The 12,689-nt window shown below is 37.7% G+C and overlaps 1 protein-coding gene across 1 annotated transcript in view; it reads right to left on the bottom strand.

The window, feature by feature from the left end:
• The window catches only part of PTEN (phosphatase and tensin homolog), a 79,913-nt gene that overhangs the window by 66,008 nt on the left and 1,216 nt on the right, over positions 1-12,689 (bottom strand). The window contains exon 3 of the mRNA XM_027840675.1: positions 12,623-12,683. Within this exon, the coding sequence (XP_027696476.1) occupies positions 12,623-12,683 (61 nt within the window). The remainder of the gene's footprint in view (positions 1-12,622; positions 12,684-12,689) is intronic.

Raw genomic sequence — 12,689 nt, 5'->3', positions numbered from 1 at the left:
ATTATTTTCCAAGTACAAAAGTACAACAAACCAACAAACCTGTATTACTCAAGGAAAAAGAAAAGTAACAAAGACACAAAAATGAAAATTCCATTTGTCACTTCAGGACTAAATTGCAATTAATTGCTGGAGAGTAGAAAAATTATAAATTAGTAATAAACAGATATAAAAATGAGAGCTTTGCTTCTGCAGATATCATATAGTAATTTTAAACATACAATCAAAGTTAAGCCCACTTTGAATTACAATGTGGTGCTACTTTTCTATAAATGAGTCAGCAAAAAAGGCTAAAGACTCCGATAATTTATCTATTTTTTCAATATTTTAATGATTCATCCCTCCTCCAAAGTCTATCAAAACTCTCTGGAAGATTGAGTCAATGGTTTCCAATTTCACAAGGCTGTCCTTTGGACAACAGGCACACTGACTGCTTATGGAGGCCCTAAGGAAGCTAGTGCTCCTTTATCATTCCTAGCTTTTGAGGACCCAGGGTCAACTAACATCAGGGAAGGCTGTGGGATCACAGCAGGAAGAACTGAGCAGAGAAATTCACTTACTACAGTTAACAAAAATATCTGCAGCAAAAATCAAACATCTTCCAATAGTTAAATGAACCTAATCCTACTTCTAAATATACACCATAAAGCAAAAGCATCAAATGTAGCTTTATATTTTTAATACTAAATAAAACACAGTGAAACCTTAGTCACTCAAAATAATAATGCTAAATGATAAGTCACTATTCAAACAAAAAACTGAAGTTGTCATATACTTTAACATTATTTCCAATCTTGGTTTTGCAATATCTACAATATACCCAGATTTTCCAATTATCAAGCAGCATTAAATCCAATATAAAATGTTTGTTCCCTTTAACTTAAAAGTGCCCTCAGCTTTTTTTTTTTAATAGGGAAAGGAGGAAAGAATAGGAAATAATTTGTAAAATCAAGTGAATTATTATCCTAACAAGCAACTTGCTCCTAAAATAGTTTCCAGTCATAATCTTCTGTCCTTAGAAACAAAAGAAACTAACAAAATATGAATAGTAGTTACTTTTTGGCACCTCCAACACTGACCAAATGGAAATAGAATTCCATTAAAAATTTCAAGTTTTTAATCTGAATAGCACACTCTAAATCAATGAGCTCACAACTGAATAAATAAGAAATATATGTGAATCACTTAAGATTCCTGATAGTCAATTTCACTGTCTCAAACTTAAAAGGCTTAACAGGCCATCCAAGAGCTTTTAAAGGAAAGTTAAAAAAAATTAATTTAAAAAAAATTTAAAACCCATTTCCAAATTAACGGTATTCATATTATTGGTGTCCACTGATATGACAATAACTGTGCGGCCCTCAGGTTGTGAACCAATAGGAGAAAAAAAATTATATTAGATGGATTCAGAAACATAATGAGATTTTATACTTTATACTTTTTATATTTTATATTTTTAACTTCATGTCTTTCTGTTTTAATTGTTACCATTAAAAAAATATTCTGAACAATAATATAAAACAGTATTAGCAAAACAAAAAAATCAATTTTGATTCACCAGCCCAATGAGTACACAGAGGGAAGTTAGAAAGTTAGGGATAATCCTAACCACCACAGACAAAGAGTATAAAATAGAACTTTTTCTTTTAAAACAAATTAGACTGAAATTTCCAGGAAGACAGTGGGATATGAGCCTATCTACTCAATACCCTCTTCTAATAGCAAAAGAAGTACTAACATGAAACAAAACTACCTTCAGAAATCTTTTGAAGAATATTCTTAAAATCACTTGAAGAAATGAGTAAACCAAGAAGAGTTCCAACATGGGAGGTGGAGGGGAAGACTATTGATTAAAAGAAGGAAAAGCAAAAAAACTGCGCTGAATCTGAAAAATCAGAAACAAAGCTAGAATTCCCAAAACACATCTAATGTACAATGAACCAATTACTATCATGAGATGAAATAAAAAAGAAACCAAATGCAACGAGGAAATCTCACAACAAAATGATGACTTAAAAATATCCACAGAAAAGAAAATAAGTTTCAAAGGAAAGAATTATTTTACAAGAGTTCAGAACTGGTGGAAGAAACAGTCAAAACAGAATGTCCAAAAAGCTCAACTAGAAAAAGGTTCAAAAGCAACCGAGACAAAAGCAACAGGTGTAAAGTTTTCTTTCCTTGATCTATTCTTTAGGACAACCTGACCACTGTATTTCATAAAATTATACCCAAAATATTTCAACTTAAGGGCAGACAGGCTGAACTCACAGGATACCAAGAGACATCCTTGAAATTCAACTCCTCCAAAAACATCAAGCCCATGGCATGATCCTCAAATAAACCCAAGGTCTCTATGGGTAATGACATGATTATTTCCTTCCGAATCATATAGTCAGTTATACGTGCAAATATTTGCAGCCTCTCCTAAGAAAAGATCAAGGTCACATTTTTAAGCACAGCTCCAGTAGCACAATACTAAGAGGTATCTTCACAAACCCCATTCAAGGGAGGTGTGCTATTTATTCTACTGTTCACACAACAATGGACCATGTATCTGTAGTCCAAGGTGTCCAAAACTACACTAGAAGTTCCTTAAAGTCCTACCTCGAAGAATATGGTAGCTCCATATAATAACCACAACTAACCACTCAAGACTCTTCTTCCATGATGGGCTTCACGATAAAACAGAGAGATTGAGCACTGTCTTCAAGAAAAAGGAAAACCATTTTACAAAGAAAGCAAGAGTTTGCAACTGTGCCAAATGGAAACTCTCAGGGCAGGTAGGTGGCACAGTGGATAGAGCACCAGCCCTGGAGTCAGGAGGACCTGAGTTCAAATCCGGCCTCAGACACTCGACACTTACTAGCTGTCATAACCCTGGGCAAGACACTCAACCCCGATTGTCTCACTAAAAAAAGCCAAAAGGAAAAAAAAAAAGAAAAGCTCTCTTCACTTCAGGATACTCTGAATTGCTCAGGAAGAGATGTCTTGAGGGAAAAGCCTGAGATCAATTCTGGACCCTGACTGTGCTGACCCCAGACAAGCCACTGTCATCTCTCTAGCTTTCAGTTCCTCTGGTGTAAAATGAAAGGGATGAACCACATGATCCCAAATCCTATGAAAACTCTTCCTGGATAACTCAGTAGAACCAGAGTCCAGAGATGCTCTCTTCTCCACTTACTCCGTCCTGGTTCATCCTGCACACAGCTGCCCAGGAGGCATTCCTAAAGCTCAGTTCTGGTCATGCCTACTCATCAGACACTGCAAAATGTCCCTCTCCCACCTCCATTCCCTTAATTCAACAGGCCTCCCATAAAGACCTATCCTGACTCTTCTTCCAGATCTTTAAGAGAAAAGCTCTTCCAAGGTCCTCTCTCTCTCTCTCTCTCTCTCCATTCTCTCCTCCCCCTAGGCAATCTCCTTCACTCCCTGGACTCCAACTGACACCTCGACAGAAATGAATGCTCCAGTCTAGCTCTCCAGTACTACCCTCTCCTCCTAGCTGCACAGGGCATCTCCAAAAGTCTTCCTATCAGTGGCCAGACGTCTTAAATTCAACACATCCACAAAACTGATCTTAACAGCTTCCCCTCAAAACCCGGGGCACTTTCTGTGAGCAGCACCCCACTCAGGTTACTTAGTTCCCCATATTCAAAATCTTGGTGTTATCTTTAGATAGGAGGGATGAGAGAGATCCTGTCAGATCCACCTCGGAAAGGTCTCTGCCTTCCACTCATCCCTTTTCCTTTCGAGCCCCACTGACACCTTCCTCATACAAGCCTTGCCTCCATTTATCATCCTCGAATGCTTCTAGAGGCTCCGAACATCTACCTTCCACTCTCCAATCTAGCTCTCACACTGTCAGAAGAATGTTCTTTACACTCGGCCTTGGTCATATCACTCCTCTGCTCAAAACCCATTAATAGTGATTTGCCTCCCAAATAACCTGACTTCAAGGTCCTCTCTGATGGAGAAGCACCCTGCCTCTCTAGGCTTATCTAGCACTATGGCCTTTTATAGAATCTACAATCCAACCAGACTGAATCATCGCCATATGTACACTGCACTTTCCCACTTTCTATTTCCTGTGCCCAGTTCTCTGCCTGTTTTAGTTCCTATCCATTCTTTAAAGCCCAGATCAAACACCAACCCATCTATGAAAACTTTTTCCTGACTTCCTCCTCACCTTCCAAGGCAGGCCTGCACAACATAGGCCCACAGAGCAGGCCTGCCCAAGGGTATTGGGCCTCTTAATCCCTTCTTCTTAAAGGGCCAGCGAGCCCTATTAGCTCTGGCTGAGAACAGCTTTGGGGCCTGCTCCAAGGCAATACTGATAGAGTAGGGTAAGAGTGAAGGGAATAAGCATTTACACAGCACTTACTACTTGCCATGCACAGTGCATAAGTATTCTACAAATATCTCATTTGATCCTCATAATAGCCCTGCTAAGAAAGTGCTGTTATTATCCCCATTTTACAGTTGAGGAAACTGAGATTTACACAGGGTCATCCAGGTAGCAAGTGCCTGAGGCCGCATTTGCACTCAGATCTTCCTAACTACAGGTCCAGAGCTCCATCCCCTGTGACACTCAGCTGTCTCGAGCACTGTGCTTTGCTTGCCTGTACTTTATCTCTATGTGGATATATGCTGTGACATGACTGCCTACTAAACTAAAAGCTCACTGACAGCAGGGACCAGGTCTTTCCTAAAAATTCTCTCTCCCCTGGCCCCACCCTGGGGAAGTATGTGCTGAAGGAGCAGTTAAATGAATGTTTGTTAAATTGAAATGAGAACTGGCAAAGTGACAAAAGGTGGGAATAGTCAGTTCTAGAGGAGTTGTGGGCCAATGGGCAAACTAATACGTTGCTAGTGGACTTGGAAATTGGTCTCCCCATTCTGGAAAGTAATTGTGAAAAAGAAGTGACTAAAACGTCTGCTGCCATTGACCCAGAGATCTACTGCTAAGCACACACCCAAGGAGGCCAATGACAAAAAGAAAAGCCCCATAATACATGGCACTTTTTGTGAAGCAACAAAGTGGAAAAAAAGTAGATGCCCATCAATTGGGGGATGGCTAAACAAACTATGATACATGAATGTAATGGAATATTACTGGTAAGAAACAACGAACATGACCAAAACAGCAAAATACTCAAAGACTCATGAACAGATACAATGGGTATAATAAGCAGAACCAGGCAAACAATATACACAATGACTGTCGCACTGTAAATGGAAAGGGACAAAGCAACATAATGGGAGACGAACACCACCAAGATGCAGTGACCACACCTGGTCCCAAAGTCCTCCTGGGGAGAAGACATCTACTCCCCACCAGAGCCCCCTCACTAAGGGCTAGGGAGCACGCTCCCAACATCAGACTTATTTTAATTTATTGCTTAGTTTTGCTGAACTGTGCCCCCTCCACCACTAACCCCCCTCCCATTTTCTAGTCTGTTTTATAAGGGTTGGTTTTCAGAAGGGGGGGAAGAGGAAAGGATCATTAGGGAAATGAGACGATTCAAAAACAAAAGATATCATTTTTTTTTAATCTTAAGAAAAGCACAAATATGCTTTTCATTACCTGAAAGTATAAATCCCATTTTATTTGTAACTCCTTCAGACTGCACCTGATCCAAAGACAATAGGTTACCTGTATAATCAAACTGCTTCACCTCTACCTGGCATACCTCTTCATCACATACTTTATCTCCACGTCCTCCTTAAATAACAGATATTACACACAGAGAATTAGTCAACAATCCTTACTACCACCAAGGGAAATTATACTCATTCTTAACCTGAAAAATCAGGCACATAAAAATCAATCCTATCCTTTGTGATCTTTTCACCACTTTTCATCAACTTTTACTTTTAGTTACAGAGAAGAACTCAGGGAGGGCCCCATGGGACTCTGTTAGTATCCCCCTTGAAAGACAAACTGGTGAGCAGGAACACTATTTTTCATACAAGTCAACTTGACTCCAAAGGGAGGAAAGTAAATAAAGTTGTTCTTATGTCACAGTGTGAAGCTCAGACCCTTGACAAGAAATTTGGCTAATTTTTATGATATTAAAAAAAATGCAAAATGTGACCTATTAATCATCTAATCTCATACGTCCTTATGAGGATCAGAAAAAGTTCTACAAATTCTATGCCTAAAAGAAACAAATCAACAGAGGACAAGCTTCACTAGGATAGGTATTTGCATCAAAGAAGAAAACCAGTGTACCCAATTAAAAGTTCACTTTAACATGGAAAGGTACTGAAATAAGGACTGACTCCTTAAAAGCAAGCTTCCATTGACATTGACTACAAAACATTAGAATTTATTCCCCAATTCCCTCTATCCATTATTTCTTGGATAAATTTTTTTTAAAAAAATAAGCTTAGACGGTACAATGATTAATCTTGATGTCTTTCTTTCCATCTCTAAGTTCCAGATTTCTATTAGCAAGCATGACAAAATACAAAATGCAAATCAAAATTACAGGATAAGGTTTCATTCCAAATGTTACGATTCCCATGCTATATTAACGTAGCCCCAAATGATACAGGTCAAAATCCTCCCGCAATCATCATGATTTTACATAAAGATCTCTACTTAACACCTAAAAAAGTTTAGATTTCTGACATCTAATATTTACTATTTCAATATAAAAAATAATTTTCATTTTAAGAGAGAACTACATGAGTTTTAATCAAAATAACCAAAGACTTTCTTGAAATCAGTTTATAGTCTTCCAGTTTACTTTCTACATTAACATATTCTATGTTTCCAGTGGACCTCTCAACTTAAATCTTAAGGTTAACTGTGGCACAGTAATCAGTGAAGTTTATTGAAGGTACTAAATGCAATCTGGAAGAAATTTTCAAAATTTAAGGGACAGAACACCAAATGAGTTATCAGACCTTTCTACAATAACATGGCACAGTAACACAGGTAGTGTCCATATCACAGTAATGTTAAATGAAAATTACATGTGCAAATCATCCATTTTTTTAACCAAAAAAAAAAAAGGTCTACAGATTCTCTCTCTCTCTCTCTCATATCAAAGCTATGAATGGCTTTCTTTGGAACCCTAAACTTTCCATCTCATTTATGATAGATCAACAGAAAAGCAACATCATAGTACAACATTCTATTAACTAAGAAGTACAAAAGAAATACTGATTAACATATGTGAAAATTCTGGCTTCATTCCTATAGTTTAAAAAAATACACAATGCTTACTTGTAATGAAATTTAAAATTTTGACATTTTCTAAATTAAAGAAATTCATTTTCAATGACTGTCCTTAGATAAAATCTAAAACAGCCGAGGTTTAAGATACTGATTTATATTTGTTATGAAAAATCCAGATTACTGACCAACTTCCAAACATGAGAATTTATCTAAATATTAAAATTTTTCAACAGTTCAGACCTATCTTGGCTCTGAGGAACTAGTTAGTGTTGCACGACACACGATTAACCCTTTTAACAATCAGACAGATTCAGAAGCAGGAGTGATAGAAAAGCATTTTCTCCTTCCTATATGAAGGTACCAAACCATAGAGCAAGTTATCATTCCTCCTTAGGCTGTCACTAGTCTTTCCCACACCAGGCACAGGTGAAGAATGCTCATTCCTAGATGCTAAAGTCAGTTTTTGACTAGATGGCATTTCAGTCTTATTGAATGAAAAGTTTGCTCCATCTCTAACTGGGGCATTTCACGATCACTCAATCAGCGTTTATGCTGAAGTGAACCCAGTTGCTCTCACTAATCAAAATACAGGCTAACCCTTAGCGTTTGTTAAATTTGTCCTCATATTTGAACTCAGATAATATATGGTTATCTTTTAAAAAAACTAATATAAATTATTTCAAAGGAAGTAATAAAGAGTACAGAAGTGGGGGAAATGGTAAATGGTTTAGTTCAATATATTTATTTGCCATTTCCAATATTTTTTATAAACTGAAAAGTACTTTGTAAAAACTGAGCAAGTGCCACATTTAGATACACTGCATCTACAAAGAAAATCCCTATGAATAAAAACTTTTTCTATGGTGACACCCAGGAAAGAAAGAACGTGGGAGCCATATAACCTTTATAAAAGTCAATGACCAAAGTCATCAATGCTTTATCACGAACTTTGACCATTTCTTCAAATTCCAACACAACACCACATCTCACTTTTTCATGTCAAATGTTTCACATCAAAGCTACCACCTACAAGCCATTTGTAAACCAGAAGTGAACACCAACCACCAAAAGCACCACCACTCCCAGGAGCTCACTAGGAAGATGCAGCATTAACATTTTTATCACACTCTCCAAGAATGAATCTTGCCTGTTCCCTCTGGCTCTGTGATAAGACTAGGCCACAAGATTCTTCACTACAGATTTCACTGCAAGAGGAAAGAAAATAAAGGTAAGGAGGTAAGGATGCTATTGTGCACAACCATACAAACTATTTTTAGCCAGCCACATAAATATTACGTAACTGTTTTTTATCAGAATGTTTTCTAGGTCCTAAATAATCACAAGAGTCATTATGAAGGAACATACGCATGTAGCACAAAAAAATTCACATGAAACAAAAATGAACTAAATATCAACTTTTACCTAATTTTGTTTTCCATAAAAATTAGGACAAACTATTTTGCACTGTGGCTTGCACCAAGGAAAGTTTAAACAGCAAAAATACAAGATGGAATATTAGTATTTTCATAAAACGGATACTTTCACACAGAAATGCTACACACAGCTGTGAAAGGCCTTCAGAATTCCCAGCACCCACTTCTTTCCCACACTCAACACCTTCTCACATGAATTTGCTTTCTAGGAAAAAAGTTCTCTCATCAAATGCACATTAACCAAAAGTAGAGGATATTAAAAAATAAGCACATCTTAAAAAAAAAACACCACACAAGGAATCGAAAGCCTTCCGAGGTTACTTTAAAATCAGAGCAAGTCATTTAACTTATACTATATAAAATGTCAATTCAAAACACCAGATTTCCCACTATTTACAACAAAATTATTACAAAATATAGCAAAATCTGAAGTTAAAGAAGTTTTCCTGTTGCCTAACCATTAAAACTTGGCTCATCACTTCGCAATATATTGTGATTTTTTTAATCACTTATTAATTTTTACAGTATAAGTACTATAAAGTACAAGTACTTTAAAAGTTTAAATCTTATTTCATGAATGTCAAACAAAAAAATTAGAAATAAATTGCAGCAAAACTCACTTCCCCTTTATGAAATATAACAATGTAAATGACAGCTCATCTACTTCCTAAATTCTTAACTCTTGGATAAAGCTGCTAGGGCAAAACTTGCTAAGTGATTATAAAAGGTTACTAGGTGACCAAGTCACTGGGGGGAAGATGGTGACAGTAACAGATTTAAAACTAGAAAGGGTTAGGTAGTCACCCAAAGACCACTGAAAAATATTAATCTGACAATCACTTCAGAGCCATGACAGTAGTCTAAGTGTGTGAATTCTTGTTCAGAGCTGATTTTTATAAGATGCAAATAAAGCCTTAAAATGTCATACTATTCTAAAGGGGCCTTTATTCTCCCACATTAAACTCCATACTCTAGTTTATACCTCTGGATAACCTACAAGCCTGCTCAAGATGAATTTAATTTCAGAAAATTTAAATAACCACCAAAAAAATTACTGAAATGCACACTAGTGCAGTTGTCCTGCAGTGATGAGAAATCTTTTCATTAACGACTTACTTTTACTTAAAAACGCTAAGCAATGCAATGTTCAGCCACGAACACTGAACATGAACATAGCCAGAGGTGCTATTATAAAGCATAGCCACCTCCTGACAGAGACATGATGGACTCAAGATGCAGAATGGTATAGGCAATTTTGGATAAAGCCAATAGGGAATGTTTTGTTTGATTATGCAGACTTGTTACAAAGGTTTTGTTTTCCTTTTTCCTCTCCCAATGGAGAGGGAGTTGAAAGACAGAGAATATAAATGCTTTTTAACTGAAAATAAAATTTTATTTTTTTCAGGAAATAAGGATTTTTCTACTTTTCACTGATTCAACTTGAGGTCAATTTTTTTCTTAAAGACACTACAATTGATCAGAGAGTGATAATGTCTTCATTACTTCTCACTCTAATGTTTCCCCACAATAATCAGAAATAGAGCCGGTCAAGTGCAGACTTTGTCTGCTAAGGAGACAAGCTCTTGCAGGGCAGAGTCTGCTTCACTTGCATCTTTAAAACCCCACACCACATACCGGGTGATCCTCATAAATGTTTGTTGGTTGACTGACAGTGAAATCAAGCATTTTTTTTGGTGCATCAAAAAATTTTGAGAATAGAAGCTTTCAATGATCTTTTGCTTTAGTAACTGTTTTTAAGTTGCATAAATTTTATGTACAGATGTACACCCCCCCCCAAGAATAGCATTTTACTACTCATATAATAACCTGGTAGATTTGCATAATGACTACATATTGATATAATTTAGATAGTCATTCAGAGGGTCATAATTTGCAGACATCACAATTTGAAAATTGACATCATTTTAGCCATTTTTAAGATGATCCAAAAAGCCCACTAAAAGCACTTAATTAGGAAAAAGTTTTCTTCCTAGTTCTCAGATAACCGCTATTATAATTTGACTCCCCAAATGAAGTGCTGATAAAACAAGTCATAAAACAAAACCTTCAATGAGCCACCTCGTAGGCACTGCTGTCCAGTTCAAATGCGTCTACGACATTCAATCAATGCAGTCTCTTAAATTTCCAACGCTACTCTAAAAATACTAAGTTAAGAACTTAATAGGAATATGTATTGTTTTCATCTATGTTTAGTAACTTCCTCTAACAAAACATGTGCCTACTGTTCTTAAGAAAAACAAAAACACCTGTATGCTTATGTTCAGTTGGCATAAATATTAAGATAAAATTTTAATAAAGCAGTAGAAAAAGGCAAAAGTACAAATGTAACAAATACGAAAGGGAACCAAATTCTTTAGACACTAAATTCTGTCATCTTATTCTCCTCCAAACTTTTTCATGTAAGAGTAATTTAGATGTCACTCTCTCCATTTAATGTTTTGCTGACCATTACTAAAGTGTTTTTGAGAAAGGATATTCTGTAGTCAAGCCTCATATGCTACCTTAGTACTTTTCTATGGAAAGATACTAGCAAGAGGCTGCTGCTTCCAAGGAAGAGACTGTCAACACAAACTACTGATTTTTTATTTTAAAAAAGTCCATCTCGTGCTCCACATCTGTTCAATTCTATCCATATGGTTTGCTACTGAATTTATGCCACTGTATGTTCAAAATGCTCCAATCGCCTGAACACCAAAAATCTAATTACTTTAAATTCTGCTTCTTCATACATGCATACCAACAGGACAATTAATTGTTAGATTAAAAAGTGTACCTTTCATGAGTATGCAAATAAGGAAAATGAATATAATTCCCAGGTTTGGTCAAAACCAAAACTACAGGGATGACAATAAAGCGCTTTGATGGCCTTCCTCTTTAGAATGCAAAGGCCTAACCTTAATCCTGCCAGAGCAAAGTCCTGGCCAAAATTCTTGGTTTCTCTTAGTCAATAAACTGCTTTGGTAAATTTAAACATTAAAAGCCTTAACAATTAATCTACAACGTAACTCAATTCAAAATGGGTACACTGACACTCTGACCAGCTCTTCCAGGCCATGTTAACTGGTAAAAATATAAACCAGGTTTTTCGTCTCATTAAAGGTGGAAATCAAAATTATCGAGGCCCTTACCATGCCAGGAGACCCGAAAAATAAATATTGTCAATTATCAATTGACAACAACACTTCACAATAATACTTAAAATTTGCAATGAACATTAAATTTAACCTTTGCAATAACCATTCCAGACCCAGAATGCCCACTGATCTTATTGACATTATCATTAGGGATCAAAGCCACTCAAGGTCCATCCCACTACATGTAGATGCAGCACAGAAAACGCTGTTGAGCAGTTCATTTCATGCCTTAACCGACATGTCAGCCTACTATGAGGGAATAAAAAAAGCACATTTAACAAAGACCTCACATAAGCATAGGCCTCACAGGGTTGATCATAGCACTAATTATGTAAAACTTCGCAAAACTACTAAACCCAGCCCCCGATGGTAGCTAATCTGGTTCCCTGGCACAGATCTCGGGGAGTGGGAGGCATCTCCCCTTTGCCGCCAGGGTCGAAGACTGAGCCCCTAGACTCACTGGTTTAAGGCATCTATCTTTCAAGGCAACCCAGGGCCCCAGAAACAATCCCTGCAAGATTCTGATGCAATCCTGGTACGTGCAAGCCTAATGCTCCGTCTCCCCTCCAGACCCTCGCTCTAGGTAGGGCCTACCCTAGGCCCAGGGCGCCCCGGCAGGCGGGCTCCCCGCTTCCCTGCTTGCTGCTCCCAGGTAGGTCCCCGGGGGAGCTCGCTAACCCTCCCTAACGCACCGACCAAGGGACAATGGCCCCCGGAGGCCGCCGCAGCGGGGCCCCTGGCCTTGACCCTCCGGGCCGGAGCCCCTGAAGCCCGGCCCCGGGGGGGAGGGGGCGCGCGGGGCCGGGATGCTCCGGGGAGGGGGAGGGGAGGGGCGCCGCAGCAGAGGATACAGGTCAAGTCCAAGTCGAATCCATCCTCTTGGTATCTCCTTTTGTTTCTGCTCACGATCTCCTTGAT

Source organism: Vombatus ursinus, unplaced genomic scaffold (assembly GCF_900497805.2).
Source record: "Vombatus ursinus unplaced genomic scaffold, bare-nosed wombat genome assembly UNPS02014847.1, whole genome shotgun sequence".
Classification (NCBI taxonomy): domain Eukaryota; kingdom Metazoa; phylum Chordata; class Mammalia; order Diprotodontia; family Vombatidae; genus Vombatus; species Vombatus ursinus.
This window is presented reverse-complemented; position numbering and strand designations above follow the sequence as displayed.